Raw genomic sequence first — 16,396 nt, forward strand, 5'->3', positions numbered from 1 at the left:
TCTCCTGCCACAAGAGTTCTGAGCTCAGCACCACGTGATGTTCTCTTTCTGTGTGGAGTGTGGACTTTTCCCCCACTCATGCTTTCTCTCTCTGCTGTGCAGGTGGGGAACTTACATGTACTTATGCCCATGGGTTTATCTCCTTTGTACTGGCCCTGCAAGGATTGGGGGAGATATTCTACAGCCAAAGTTTTGACTTCAGTTGGGGATACTTTTATATATTGAGGGCTGCTGTTTGATGCTGTTGTTCTCCGTGTTTCAAGGGGGTACTGTTTTAAAATGAACAGTGATGTTTATCCTTCAAATTGTTGAATCCTTGTTTTCCAGGGAGGGTCTGGTGATTTTGACAGCAGCCTGGAACCATGGAGATGCTCCATGCTTAATCTACTACATTTTAACCACTCTGCAGGATAATGGCTATCACATATCTGATGAAATTAGAGTGGAGGTCACTGAATATTGTCCAGTGTATCAGGTAATACTTGGATACTGTGTTTGTTTTCACAGGTTTATTGTGGAATTTATACCATGGGAAGTAATTGAGATTTGCATAAATGCATTTTAAGGAGAAACCAGCTAAGTACGAGGGGGGAAAGGAATCAAAGGTACGGTTGGATTAAGTACAATGAGAGGAGGCTCATGTTGAGGACAAATGCTTGAATGGACCAGTGGAACGTATGGTTTGATCCTGTGCTGTGCATCCCGTGTAATTCTGTGTATTGGTTTTGGAGTTAAAATTTCCCCGTTAAAGGTGTTATAAATGCAAGTCATTGGTGTTGACTGGGTGCATTTTTAGAAACTTAAGAGGATGTTTAGCCAATGGAAGTTTTTAGTTTGGCTATGTATCCTTACAGTTTAGTTTTATGGCATGTAACTAACTAAAGCTTACTATTCTGATTTTCTAAAACCTAATAAAGAAGAACTTTTCACTTGTTCGACAATCTGTAGCATCCCTAATGTGGATTTCCAAATAATGCTGCAGTGGGGAGCATTGATGAGCTGAGAGCACTTGTGGGGCTGCTTGTGGATATCTGAGAGTGGTGGGACTTGCTGGGGATAGGAGAGGAAAGGTGGTCTAGGTGCAAGAGTATTGGGATAGGTGGTCTGGAGGTTGGGGGAGAAGTACCCCGACTGAACACACTGCCAGCCCGGGGGCTGCGATATGGTGAGACTGAGTGGCAGCGTATGCATTTGTCAGAATACAGCAATATAAATTTTACAAAAAAAATCTTTCCCCAGTTAATTTAACATTGGAGTTTCAAAATGGGCAGTACTGATTATAGCAACAAGATGGTTTTAAAGTTGTATTTCAATGCTCACCTACTGTTCCATTTCTGTCTTTTTGTTGCACTGTCTCTGCCAACTGAGAACACTGATCACATTTAAACAACTACATTTCAGCCAGGTGAGGAGCTGCCATGCCAGCGATTTTTGATTCCAGATTACTCGAGCCCATCTGCATACCTCTACACATACGATTTGGTGTTTGCCTGCTGCACGGGGACAGGACGAGCCAGTCTGCCCCAGGAGAAACTTATCCTGAATATGCCAGGTATAACTTCACAAGTGTTAATCACTGGCCTGTTGATAAATATGTTTTGGCACAGTGGTAGTAACTTTCTGCATTAATTAGAATCCTATAATAAATGGTTTCTTTATTTGAAATTGCTGAACATAGTTGTGTTCACAGAGCAGTTCTCCCTGCCCCCTACCACCCAGGATGTGAATTGTCTTAAAGTATCATTAATTCCCCACGTTTTCTACAGTAAAAAGCAGAAAGTTGTACGTATGAAAGCTAATGTAATGGTTTGTGTGTGGAGCTGTAAATTTGAAGTTTAATTTGCATTTTTTTTTTGTTAATTCATATCTGTTATATCTACAGAATCACCTCCAATGGCTTCTCTTACACCATTACCTTTGGTGTTCCCTAAGGATCATTTAGCCACCTTTTATTTCTCATCTACTTGCTGTTCCTTGATGACACCATGCATAATCATGGCATCAGTTTCCATCTGTACGTTGACATTACCCAACTATACCTCTCCACTGCCTCTGTCAATCCCTCCCCTTGTCTCAAAATTGTTCGACTGATTGATTGTTTAACGCCCAGTATTGCATTGAATTATCAGAAATTTCCTCCAGTTGTATCTTAGGAAGACAGCAGCTATTTGTCTTTGCTGCTCACCACTGACTACATTCATCTCCCCCTCAACTTTGAGGCTGAACCAGACTGTTTGTAACCTTGGGGTCTCATATTTGACCCCTAGATAAGATTCTGACTACATATCGGCACCATCACTAACATCGCCTCTCTCCACCTCCGCGATTTTGCCTAACTTTGCCCTTGCCTCATCTGTTGCTGAAACCCTAATAGACTTGATTTCTCCGATGCATTCTTGGCCATTCTCCCACATTCTACCTTTGGGAAACTTGAAGTCTGCTACCTGTGCCCTAACTCGCACTGTTTCCCCCTCACCCATCACCCCTGTGTTCACTGCCTTACGTTGGCTCCTAGTTAAGCGATGTCTCGCTTATTAAAGCTCTTGATTTCAAATCCCTCCATGACCTCTCCTCTCCCTATCCCTATAACCTCCTCTAGCTCTACAACATTCAGACATCTCTGCATCCTGCTAATTCTTGCTTGAGCGTTCCCAATTTTAATGGCAGGACAGCTGGCATTCCCTTCAGCTGCCTGGGCCTAAAACTCTGGAATTCCCTCCCTTAATCTCTTTGCCTCTGTTCCTCCTTTTAAAATACTCCTTAAGACCTATCTCTTTGGTCACCTTGTCCTCGAATCGCCTTAGGTGGCTGAATGTCAAATTTTGTGCCATTACACTCTAGTAAAGCACCTCAGGATGTTTTATTATATTATGCAAGTTGTTAATGTATCAGTTTGTGTGTTAATTGTTCAATGCTGTCACTGATATTGCAGCTGATGGTATCCTGGGAGCTGGAAGTTTTGCTGGAATGCCTGTGCTCTTCTGCAGGAACAGTGGTTTGGTTGCTGCTCGTCTGAAGGAAAGTGCATCAATGTTGCCTGAAAATATTGAAGATTCTTTGGCCTTGGCAGCATCTGAGACAGCGGGGCAGGTAAGGTTCAGTTCTGTTGTATACTATTTGGAATATACTGTGATGTCTAGAATAAAAACAGAAAATGCTGGAAATACTCAGCAGGCCAGACATCATCTGTGGGGAGAGAAAGAGTTAACATTTCAGATCACTGACCTTTTCACCAGAACTGACTGGACTCAAATGGAATGTCGAGTTTAGCTATCCATTTGATTGCTGCCTCAGAGGCTGAATGAGGAAATGAGGTGCCTCCGGCACCAGATGATATTGGGCAGGATGATTTGATGTATTCCATGGTCTGGGACTTGTGGCCACAGTTCAGGCTGTCCCTTAATCTCCTCTTATGGGGCAGATAGCTGCATTGTCCATGCTCTATTTGGATTTCTGTAGGCACTGCCCACTGTCTTTAAAGAAGGTTCAACTGCTATTGGATCAGTGATGAGATGTTGGTACTTTATGCTGTATAAGGGGAGGCGGTGGCTTAGTGGCATTGTCACTGGACTGGTGATCCAGAGACTCAGGTAATGCTCTGGGGTCCAGGGTTCAAATCCCGCCATGGCAGATGTGGAATTTGAATTCAATAAAAACCTGGAATTAAAAGTCTAATTGTTGTAAAGACCTATCTGGTTCACTAATATGTGACTCCAGATCCATAGTAATGTGGTTGACTCTTAAATGCCCTCTGAAATGGCCTAGCAAGCCACTCAGTTGTATCAAACCGCTAAATAGCCAATGAAAAGGAATGAAACCGGAAGGACCACCCGGCATTGACCTAGGCACCAGAAACGACAACAGCAAACCCAGCCCTGTTGACCCTGTCATCTTGTGCCAAATTGGGAGAGCTGTCTCTCAAACTACTCAAGCAACAGCCAGTTACAGATAATGTCCCAGACAACATCATCCCTGGGTTTGTCCGGTCCCATCAGGACAGACCCAGCAGAAGTGGCGGCACAGTGGTATAGAGTTGGGAGGGAGTTGCCCTGGGAGACTTCAACATTGACTCCAGCCCCCATGAAGCCTCATGGCACCAGGTCAAACATGGGCAAGGAAACCTCAGATGATTACCACTTTCCACCCTCCCTCAGCTGTTCATGTTGAACACCACTTGGAGGAAGCACTGAGGGTGCAGAATGTACTCTGGGTGGGGGACTTCAATGTCCACCACCAAGAGTGGCTTGGTAGCACCACCACAGACCAAACTGACCAACTGGGTAAACATAAATGACCTAATCCTCAGCAACCTTCCTGCCGCACATGCACCTGTCCATGACAGTATAGGTAGGAGTGACCACCGCACAGTCCTTATGGAAATGTCTTCACATTGAGGAATGTTGTATGGAACTATCACCATGCTAAATGGGATAGATTTCAAACAGATCTATCAACTCAAGACTGGGCGTCCATGAGGCTCTGTGGGCCATCAGCAGCAGAATTGTACTCAACCACAATCTGTAACCTTCTGGCCTGGCATATGCCCCACATTACCACCAAGCAAGGGGATCAACCCTGGTTCAATGAAGAGTGCAGGAGGGCATGGCAGGAGCTGCACCAGGTATACCTAAAAATGAGGTGTTAGCCTGATGAAGCCGCAATACAGGACTACTTGCACGCCAACAGCATAAACAACAAGTGATAGACGGAGCTAAGTGATCCCACAACCAATGGATCAGATCTAAGCTCTGCAGTTCTGCCACATCCAGTCGTGAATTGTGGTGGACAATTAAATAGCTCACTGGAGGAGGAGGCTCTACAAATATCCCCATCCTCAATGATGGAGGAGCCCAGCATATCGGTGCAAAACAAACGTTTGCAACAATCTTCAGCCAGATGTGCCGAGTGGATGATCCATCTCAGCCTGCTCCAGAGGTCCCCAGCATCACAGATGCCAGTCTTCAGCCAATTCGATTCACTCCCCGTGATATCAAGAAACGGCTGAAGGCACTGAATACTGCAAAGGCTATGGGCCCTGACAGTATTCTGGCAACAGTACTGAAGACTTGTGCTCCAGAGCTTGCCGCGCCCCTAGCCAAGTTGTTCCAGTACAGCTACTTCACTGACATCTACCCGGCAGTGTGGAAAATCGCCCAGGTATGTCCTGTACACACAAGTCAAACCTGGCCAATTACTGCCTCATTAGTCTACTCTCGATCATCAGTAAAGTGATGGAAGGGGTTATCAACAGCGCTGTCAAACGGCACTTGCTTAGTAATAACCTGATCACTGACTCTCAGTTTGGGTTCTGCCAGGGTCGCTCAGCATCTGACCTCATTACAGCCTTGGTTTAGACATGGACAAAGAGGTTGAACTTGTGAGGTGAGAGTGACTGCCCTTGACGTCAAGGCAGCATTTGACCAAGTGTGGCATCAAGGAGCCCTAGCAAAACTGGAGTCAATGGGAATCATAGGGAAAGCTCTCTGCTGATTGGAGCCAATCCTAGCACAAAGGAAGATGGTTCTGGTTGTTGAAGGTCAGTCATCTCAGCTCCAAGACATCACTGCAGGAGTTCCTCAGGGTAGCGTCCTTGGCCCAACCATCTTCAGCTGCTTCATCAATGACCTTCTTTTCATCATAAGGTCAGAAGTGGGGATGTTCGCTGATGATTGCACAATATTCAGCACCATTCATGACTCCTCAGATACTGAAGCAGTCCATGTCCAAATGCAGCAAGACCTGGACAATATCCAGGCTTGGGCTGACAAGTGGCAAGTAATATTCATGCCACACAAATGCCAGGTGATGACCATCTCCAACAAGAGAGAATCTAACCAGCGCCCCTTGACATTCAATGGCATTAGCATTGTGGAATCCCCCACAATCAAAATCCTGGGGGTTACCATTAACCAGAAACTGTACTGGACTAGCCATGTAAATACTGTGGCTGCAAGAACAGGACAGAGGCTAGGAATCCTGTGACAAATAACTCACCTCTGACTCCCCAAAGCCTATCCACCATCGACGAGGCACAAGTAAGGAGTGTGATGGAATAGTCTCCACTTGCCTGGATATGTGCAGCTCCAACAACACTTGACACCATCCAGGACGAAGCAGTCCACTTGATTGGCACCCCTTCCACAAACATTCACTCCCACCACCACTGATGAACAGTGCCAGCAGTGTGTACCATCTACAAGATGCACTGAAGAAACTCACCAAGGCTCCTTACACAGCACCTTCCAAACCCACGACTACTACCATCTAAAAGGACAAGGGCAACAGATAGATGGGAACACCACCACCTGCAAGTTCCCCTCCAAACCACTCACCGTCCTGACTTGGAAATATATTGCCGTTCCTTCATTGACGCTGGGTCAAAATCTTGGAACTCCCTCCCCAACAGCACTGTGGTTGTTCCTACACCACATGGGCTGCAGCAGTTCGAGAAGGCAACTCACCACAACCTTCTCGAGGGCAATTAGGGATGGACAATAAATTCTGGCCTAACTAGCAATGCCTACATACTGTAAATGAATAAAGTGTTCCATGATTCCATTCATATGGATAGTGGATTGATACCAACTGCATGAATATTAACTGCTGTTTCCCAAAGCGGCCGGTGTGATTTTTAACACTTATTAGGTTTTCAAGTCTTTGAACAGGAAGGTTTAAGTTGCTTGTGATTTTTTCCATCTCACTGAGCATGATGGTGTTGCAATGAACAGCAAATGGACAATGTGGGATAGCACCAGGAGCCACTATTAGAATGGGCTTGAGCTTTTCTGACACTGTCTTCATAGTGCCGTTTAGCTGCAGCTCCACGATCTTCGTGCAGCAGCTGCAGGACCAAGAGCAGAGTAGACTCGGACCCCAATAGTGGTGCAAGGTATCCTGGTTGTCGTTCTCATAACCTCCCTGACAGTTTCTGGACTAGGTTCAACCTATTGTGTTGTGTAATGGAACCTGATCGCTGCACTGCTGCCATGTGCAGTGTGACCAGCAGGGAGTGTGATATGTGGAAATGAATGGTGTCAGTGTCTTTAATTTTCTTTTACAAGAATAGTTCTGGCTTTATGGAAATCTGAACTGGTATTAATTTGATATGAAGGTAGAAACTTTGAAAATAGATGAAATTGTAGATAACTAAGATTAAAAATGCGCAAAATAAAAATTCTGGGATGACTTTTTTTCTGATTCCGCTTTGGTTGCAACCCTATCTTCCCTGGGGTGGGCAGGAGGCATTACAGACACTGGTCTGCAAGCTGGTGCTGCACTGTTTGTTTGTTGCAGTTAATTTCTGAGATTTAATGTTTAGTTAGATTAAAATCCATTTTTTTTTTCTCTCAGGCTGATGCCAGGCAACCATTTGAAAGGTCAGAGGCACAGGAGGATAAAACGAAGATGTTGAAGACTGCCTTTGTGATGTATTGCAGGTATGAGCAGGTGGTGTGAATCTTTGTTCTAAGTGTAGGTGCTTTGAGATTGTAGAATGCAAAGTGCAGATTTGCCAAAATGACACTCGGGTTTAAGAGGGTTAAATTATGTGCATGGGTTACATAAACTTGGACTGTTTTCCTGTAAGTTTTTAGAAGGTTGAGGTGTGATCTAATCCAAGTGCTTAAAATGTTAAGGGACTTAACAAGGTAGATTCAGAGTAACTTAACTCGGGTGAAGGAATCTGGATCAAGGAGATATAAATTACAGTTAGGGCATTTAGGAGTGAAAGGAGGAAGCACTGAACACAAAAAGGTTGGGGAAATGGGGAACTGTCCCCAGAAAGGCTGTGGACACTGGGGATTAATTGGAGTTCATCAAAACTCAGATCAGTAGATTTTTAAGGGAACCCCATGGAGTATGGTGTTGAGATACAGGTGAGCTATGATCTAACGGCATGCTTGAACAGACTCTGGGCTGAATGGCCTCCAGTTCCTATGTATTTCTGAAATGAAAGATGTAAATGTTATTCAGGTTGTTGGTTTCGTATTGAAGCAGATCTTCCATTCACTTTCAGCGGTTTTGTTTGTAAACTTAAAAAAAGAAACTCAAACCTCTGAAATCACTTGTTCATTCTGCTGTTGGAATTGGAGTTACTTTAATCATTCTAACTTGCAGAAAGGACGTTATTGGTGCCCAGAACATGTTGGAGGAAATCTTCCCGGACGATGCTGATATGGGACCAGACGCTGATCTGGACATGGCTGTGGCACAGATTAGTCTTGATCTGATCAATGACTATCCTGCTTGTGACCCACGCTGGGCTGAATCTGTACCCAATGGTAAGATTCTGTATTGGAAAGCTGCACCACTGAATTTGTTGGAATACACTGTTTATTAGATAAGTAGAAATTACCGTGGAAAGTGGATTAAAGTCCATCAACATTCTCCAGCCTGTCCACTGTTTCCCTGATGCTGCATTGCCCTCTTGTGCTGCTGTTTGATCACACTTGGTGAACTGTCCATTTGCTGCTGCAACAACAGGATAATTGGTTACTGCTCACGACGAACATCTGATGAGAATATTGTCAGTATGATCTGAATTATGCGCCTTTTAGATAGGTTGCTGAGACCTCCTTCAATATTTCAGATCTCCAGTGGTATAGGACCTTTACTCGACTCTGTGAGGTTAGAAGGGGAGATAACAGCATTGTAGCTTTGGCATAGTCCTGGGATCTTGGATAAACTTTTTAACTTTGTGAATATCTTCTTCATTTTTCCCCCACAGCCCAAATGAAAACACCAGTCTGTGAGCAACCTAGGGTTTCCATGTTTGCTGCTGGAGCTTACAGTTCCTTTGTGAAACATGTTGTGATTATGGGGTTTGGACAGATATCTGTGTAAATTTGGAATGGTTCAAATATCTTCCTGATTCGGCAGCAGAATTTGCAGCCAGTATATTTCCTGTTCCTGTGCCCACAGGAAAGAATGCCTGGTGTAAAGGACAAAAGCAAACTTTCTTGCTGTAACTACCCTTGCAAATTAAAAGCTTTTGTGCATTAATAAGGTAGCACTCCCTTCCCTCTTGTTCCTGAGTCTTGATGTGGGAGATTCTATGTAAGCAGTGAATGCTTCATGTCTGATGTGAGGAATTGATGGGTATCCGCTGATGGAGACAAACCTGAAGGATTCCAGTTGTGCAGCCTCCTTGGCATACTTTTATCCTGAATTTTGGGCTGGCATTGGGTTGTTAATGTGGAAGAGATCTTTTGCAACCATAATTATAACATAACTATATATGAAGGTTGTGAATAATGCTTAATTTTGAGGTGATTCTTGCAGTTTATTAGAGCAGTGTAAGGTTGAGCTGTATGAACATTGTGTCTTCTTCACAGATGTGAGTAGGTTTAGCAACACCTCCCTGCTGCTGCTTCATCAGCTGGAAGATAAGATGAAAGCCCACTACTGTTTGATGGAATTTCTTCAGGATGTAAGTTTTAATTCAAAGAATGAAGAGCTCGCTCTTGTATAGTGTCTGGATGTGCCAAAGCTATTGAATTATTTTGAAGTCTAAGAACATAAGAGCATAAGAAATAGGAGCAGGAGTAGTCCATTCAGCCCCTCAAGCCTGCCCTGCCATTCAATAAGATCAGGCTAATCTGCCCCAGGCCTCAACTCCTCTTTTGTGCCAGCTCCTCATAGCCCTCAACTCCCTGATATTTTATTTTAAAAATCTACCTCCCTCCTCTTTAAATACTTACAGTGATCTAGCCCCCACAACTCTCTGGGGTAGAGATTTCCAGATATTCACTACCCTCTTGAGAGAAGAACTTCCTTCCATCTCAGTTTTAAATGAGTGTCCCCTTATTCTGTAACTATGTCCCCTAGTTCGGATCCCCCCACTAGTGGAAACACTTTCTCAACATCTACCCTGTCAAGCCCCTCAGAATCTTGTACATTTCAATAAGATCACCCCTCATTCTTCTGAACTCTAATGAATAAAGTTTAGCCGTTCTTGATAAGTCCACCCCTTCATCCCAGGAATCAGCCTTGTGAATCTCTTTTGAACTGCCTCCACTGGGACCAAAACTGTACACAGTACTCCAGGTGCAGCCTCAACAACACCCTGTACAGCTGTAACAAGACTTCCCTATTTTTAAACTCCAATCCCCTAGCAATACAGGCCAAAATTCCATTTGCCACCATAATTACTTGTTGCACCTGCATGCATATTTTTTGTGTTTCATGTACAAGAACACCCAGATCCCCCTCTGCTGCACTTTTCTGGAGTCTCACTCCGTTTAAATAATAGTCTTCCTTTTGATTTTTCCAACCAAAGTGCATGACCTCACTCTTCCTTACATTAAACTCCATCTGCTAAACTTTTGCCCACTCACTCAACCTATCTATATCCCCTTGCAGATTCTTTATGTCCTCATCACAGCATGCCCTCCCACCTATTTCTGTTTCATCAGCAAATTTGGATACATTTAACTCTGCCCCCTCCTCCAAGTCATTAATATAAATGGTAAATAATTGAGGCCCTAGGACTGATTCTTGTGGCACTTCACTAGTTACATCTTTCCAACCTGAAAATGACCCATTAATCCTGGCTTTCTGTCTCGTGTGTTAACCAATCCTCAATCCATGCTAATACATTACCCCGAATACCGTGAGCTCTTACCTTGTGCAATAACCTTTTATGTGGCACCTTATCGAATGTCCCTTGGAAATCTAAATACACTACATCTACCGGTTCCCCTTTATTAACTCAGCTGGTTATATCCTCAAAGAACTCTAGCAAATTTGTCAAACATGATTTCCCTTTCACAAAACCATGTTGACTCTGTTTGATTGCAATAAGCTTTTCTAAATGTCCTGCTATTTCTTCCTTAATAATGGACTCTAGCATTTCCCCAGCAACAGATGTTAGGCTAACTGGCCTATAGATTCCTGCTTTTTTTCCTCCCTCTCTTGAATAGGGGTGTCACGTTAGCGGTTTTCCAATCCACTGGGACCCTCCCGGAATCCAATGAGTTCCGGAATATTTCGATCAGTGCCTCCACTATATCTGCAGCCGCTTCCTTTAAAAACCCTTGGTTTCAGGCCATCCGGTCCAGGTGACATGTCTGCCTTTAGTCCCATTAGTTTCTCAAATAATTTGTCCTTCATGATAGAGACTGTTACACGATCTTTTCTTCCCATTAGCTCCTTGCTTATCTGATATCTTTGGGATGTTTATAGTGTCCTCCACCATGAAGACTGATGCAAAATATTGGTTTAAATTATCTGTCATTTCCCTGTTGTCAATTCTCCAGTCGTATCCTCCAAGGGTCCCACGCTCACTTTAGCCACTCTCTTTTTATATACCTGTAAAAGCTCTTGCTGTTTGTTTTGGGTAGGTTCTGCAATGTATTGCTCTAAGAAACAATCCCTGATGCACTCTATAAATTTGTCTTCTGTGTTACCCCTGCCAATCTGATTTGTCCAGTCAATATGCAGATTAAAATCACCCATGACAATTGTAGCCATTGATATGCAGGCAAGTGCAAAGCTGATTTACACACAGGAGAATCCCACAAACACAAAATGAGATAAGTGATTAGGTGTCCTGACATAGGTGGTTATGAGAGGAATGCAGGCCAGGAATCTTGCATCTCTCCTCTTTTGAATATCTTTTTCTTATTCATTCACGGGATGTGGGCTTCATTGGCTGGTCCAGCATTTGTTGTCCATCCTTAATTGCCCTTGAGAAGGTGGTGGTGAGCTGCCTTCTTGAACCGCTGCAGTCCATGTGATGTGGGTACACCCACAGTGTTGTTTCGGAGGGTGTTCCAGGATTTTGACCCAGCGACAATGAAGGAACGGCGATATATTTCCAAGTAATGATGGTGAGTGGGTTGGAGGGGGACTTCCAGGTGATGGGCTTCCCATGTATTTGCTGCCCTTGTCCTTCTAGATGTTAGTAGTCGTGGATTTGGAAGGTGCTGTCTAAGGAGCTTTGGTGAGTTCCTGCAGTGCATCTTGTAGATGGTACACACTACTGGCACTGTGTGTCTGTGGTGGAGGGAGTGAACGTTTGTGGATGTGGTGCCAATCAAGCGGGCTGCTTTGTCCTGGACAGTGTTAGGCTTCTTGTGTTGTTGGAACTGCACTCATCCAGGCAAGTGGAGAGTCAGGAAGTGAGTTACTCATCGCAGGATTCCTAGCCTCTGACCTGCTCTTGTAGCCACAGTATTTATATGGCTAGTCCAGTTCAGTTCTTGGTCAATGGTAACCTCCAGGGTTTTGATATTGGGAGATTCAGTGATGGTTATGCCATTGAACGTCTGGGGCGATGGTTGGATTCTCTCTTGTTTTAGATGGTCATTGCCTGGCACCTATGTGGCATGGATGTTACTTGCTACCTGTCAGCCCAAGCATGGATATTGCCCAGGTCTTGCTGCATTTGGATATGGACTGTTTCAGTATCTGAGGAGCCGCAAATGGTGCTGAACATTGTGCAATCATCAGTGAACATCCCTATTTCTGACCATATGATGGAAGGAAGGTCATTGATGAAGCAGCTGAAGATGGCTGGCCCTAGGACACTACCCTGAGGATCTTCTGCAGTGATGTCCAGGAGCTGAGATGACTGACTTCCAACAACCACAATCATCTCCTTTTGTGCTAGGTATGACTCCAACCAGTGGAGAGTTTTCCCCCTGATTCCCATTGACTTCAGTTTTGCTAGGGCTCCTTGATGCTGCACTTGGTTAAATGTGGCCTAGATGTCAAGGGCAGTCACTCTCACCCCGCATAGCGTTATGGCCTCACTTGCTTCATGTGAACAGTGGATGAGATCTCGACAACACCTCATCCAAAAGACAACATTTCAAACTATGCAGGACACAGTACTGCTCTTGTCTTTACGTGGGACTGGAACACATGAGCTGCTTACTCAGGTGACAGTGTCATCACTGGGCCATGGCAACCTTGAGTTTCAGTAGCAAATCCACCTGAATTTATTTTCCAGCTTTGAAACGTGTAAAATGTCAGGGACAGATTCCCCTCAGGACTTGGCCATACTTTGCAGAAATTTGAAGTTTAAAAAGAAGGCAAACTTACTCCACTAGGCATCCCCAAACCCCACCCACCGTGTCTCCCTCAATGATGTCCACCATCCCCTGCAGTGAAAGCGAGGAAAAATGTTTTCACAGAACTGTTGAAGGGTCGTGAGGACTCGAAATGTCAACTCTTTTCTTCTCCGCCGATGCTGCCAGACCTGCTGAGTTTTTCCAGGTAATTCTGTTTTTGTTTTGTTTTAGAGTAAATAGCACTGGTTGAAAAGCTAGCATCAGCACCAGCACAGTGGGCTGAATGGTCATTTCCTTTGATGTAATTTATATTAAAGAATGACTAGAGAAACATTTAATGTTGTTTAGCATCAAATTTATTAATCCCTATGGATTCTTGCCTTTTTTAAAAATCTAGGCGGAATTACTAAATCGCCTCCAGACCGTTACGGTGCGTGGAATCCCAATGGCTACGCGCCTCTTGCTCTGTGAACATGCAGAGAAACTTTCCGCTGCTATTGTTCTGAAAAACCACCACACCAAGCTTCCTGAAGTTGTAAATGCTGCAATTAACTCTGCTCTGAGTAAACAGAATGAAGGCATTCCTCAGAACCTGACCCCAGCTGATATTTTCTTCCGGGAGGTATGCGTTTCGTGTTCTGTTTAGATTACACTGGTTAGAGGACATGAAATGTTTTGCTGGGATGATTACTGATATCTGTGAGAAAAGCACTAAATTAACTTTTTAAGATGAAATTTGTCTTTTCTTTTAAACATGAATTAGAAAGTTAGAGAGGCTGAAGCTGTTTTATATTATGCACAGTAATTTGAATGTAACCTGCAATGCCCAGTTGCCTGAGATTTCAGGTGATGTGTTAATTAATGACCATTGGTAAGTGTTTACAAATACCATGTAAGCTGGACTCGAAGCTTAATTGGGTAGGAAGGAAGAGTGAGCTTGCCCTTCTATAGCGCCTATTGTGTTCTCAACGTCCGAAGAGTTTTGGAGTCTTGCAGCCAATGCAGTGCTGTTATAAAGTGCAATCGCTGTTGTAATGTAGGAACCGCAGCAGCCAATTTGTACACAGCAAGCTCCCACAAACAACAATAAGGAAATTGATCAGATTATCTTTTTTTGTGTGTGATGTTGAATGAATAAGTAATTGGCCAGAGCACGGGTTAACTCCCTGCTCTTATGCACATTGGAACATTGGAAATCGGAGCAAGAGTAGGCCATTCAGCCCCTTGAGCCAGCTCTGTCATTCTGTTAGATCTTGGCTGATCTTCTACCTCAGCACCATTTTCCCACACTATTCCCATATCCCTTGATGTCTTTACTAACTAGAAATCTGTCGATCTCTCTGTCTCGAACATATTCGGCGACTGAGCCTCAACAGCCCTCTGGGGTAGAGAATTCCAAAGATTTACCACCCTCCTGAGTGAAGAAATCCCTATTCATCTCAGTCCCAAATGGCCTACCCCTTATTCTGAGACTGTGCCCCCTGGTCCTAGACCCCCTGTAGCCAGTGTATGTATCTATTTCTAGGCTGCGTTAACCTTCTGTTTTCTGAGCAAGGCTTCTCCATTAGAAATGGAGCTAAGTTGGTCATTGCAAACCATTACGGTATGCTGAATTCCAGCAGGGCTTCCTAGGAGAGTACAGTTTTTGTCACTCAAAGGTGCTCAAGTTAAAATAAAGCAGCCTGTTTTTCTAGATATATCAGATATTTATGCAAACTGGAACATAAGAATAGGAGCAGGTGTAGGCCATTCAGCCCTTCAAGCCTGCTCTGCTATTCAACCCATTTAGGGTTGCCCTCCCACCTTAACTCCACCTTCCAACACTCCCCCCATATCCCTTAACTCCCCCCTCCTTGAAATCTCTGCCTGAAAGCAGGTTCTTCGGTGATTATTTGCCTAACCATGGCAAAGTGCCATGATTTTACGGGTAGGGCGAGGAGTTGGGTCCTGAGGCTACTGATTGGGGATTGAACCCTGTGCTGTTGGCGTTAATCTGATCCACACACCAGCCGCCTCGCCAACTGGACTAATTTATTCCTTTTAGCATCCAAAAATTTATCAGTCTCAGTCTTGGATACGCACAATGAGGATCCATACCTTATTGGGGTAAAACTTGAAATTCCTGATAGTGATCCGTAAATCCAATGACTTTGTACTTGCTGGGACTCTGCCAGCCCTCAGCTTTGCCGTTTCTTCCCCCCCGACCCCAAACTCCCGGCCAACCTCTGCACTTCACTGTCTGCTGCAGGTGGTTCTTGCTGCCCTGTTGCCATTGGATTTTTTTTTCCTAATCTTAAAGTTTGAATGTTTATTTCCTTTTTGTTCAGCTTGGTTTGTCAGTGTGGGGAGAAAGTCACTGCCTCATTTGATGGAAATCTAACTAACTGGTGGATTTAAATCCTAAATCACCAATCATGCTGCAGTCCTTTTCCACCCAATGATATAGTGACTTTTCGCAATTTCTGTTTTCCTTTTAAAATTTATACTTTTTGTTCAGTTGGTATTTATTTTAAATCTGCAGAAATACAGAAGGGCAGGGCTGCACCAGCACCCAGCCTCACAGGCTGTTGTTTAGATGCCCCAAGTGTATTTTCAGTTGTGTGCAGCCCTGCCCTTGTCTTTTGATTTTATTGTTGGTCAAATATCCTCATTTCTGTTGCATTTTCTCCTGGACAGTCTGTTGGAAATCTCTGCTTTTTTAACTTCATAACAGTCAGCCCACAAAACGTGCTGAGGCTGCAAGAGACCATTCACTTTGCCACTTCAATCAAGGGTGGGTATTGTAAGCAGCAATATGCTGTTGGGAAGGTGCTTCTGCACAGTGAGGGAGATCTGAGGTACCTGGTGGCCACCAAAAGCTTGTATTGCAGGAGCAGCTCATCAACCAGTCATCTTGGTGCAAAAGGGAGAGGACAAGCATCAAGCTCTCTTGAATTGCAGAGAAATTATAGAAACAGGCTATTCAACTCAATGGGTTGCAGTTTACTGGAAAGAGGTTATTTATTTTCTTTTTGCAGTTATACATTGTGGCACCAAATTTACATACCTTCCCTTGACAGGTCTCCCAGATTGATACTGCATTCGATTGTTTGTTGGAGGAAGAAGAGCGTTTTTTGGAGGAGAACCACCCACTGTCTCTGGAATGGGCACAGATGGTAATAAATGTTAACAACATCTTGAAGGTAAAGCATTGAGAATTTTCATATTTTAATTTAAAGTTGACACAGCCAGTTTACTGAGCCTACAGAAAAAGCAAAATACTGCGGACGCTGGAAATCTGAAATAAAAACAGGAAATGCTGGAAAAACTCAGCAGGTCTGACAGCATCTGTGGAGAGAGAAACAGAATTAACTCTGTTGAACTTGTTTTTGAGCTCTGAAGAA

The 16,396-nt window shown here is 44.0% G+C and overlaps 1 protein-coding gene across 1 annotated transcript in view; it reads left to right on the plus strand.

Annotated features, from left to right (window-relative positions):
- The window catches only part of nup133 (nucleoporin 133), a 54,430-nt gene that overhangs the window by 23,297 nt on the left and 14,737 nt on the right, over positions 1-16,396 (plus strand). Inside the window, exons 9-16 of the mRNA XM_078556544.1 lie at positions 328-475; positions 1,402-1,552; positions 2,933-3,090; positions 7,351-7,436; positions 8,116-8,279; positions 9,333-9,427; positions 13,411-13,635; positions 16,073-16,195. Coding sequence (XP_078412670.1) covers positions 328-475; positions 1,402-1,552; positions 2,933-3,090; positions 7,351-7,436; positions 8,116-8,279; positions 9,333-9,427; positions 13,411-13,635; positions 16,073-16,195 — 1,150 coding nt within the window. The remainder of the gene's footprint in view (positions 1-327; positions 476-1,401; positions 1,553-2,932; positions 3,091-7,350; positions 7,437-8,115; positions 8,280-9,332; positions 9,428-13,410; positions 13,636-16,072; positions 16,196-16,396) is intronic.

The sequence above is a fragment of the Cetorhinus maximus genome, chromosome 14, assembly GCF_964194155.1.
Source record: "Cetorhinus maximus chromosome 14, sCetMax3.hap1.1, whole genome shotgun sequence".
NCBI lineage: Eukaryota > Metazoa > Chordata > Chondrichthyes > Lamniformes > Cetorhinidae > Cetorhinus > Cetorhinus maximus.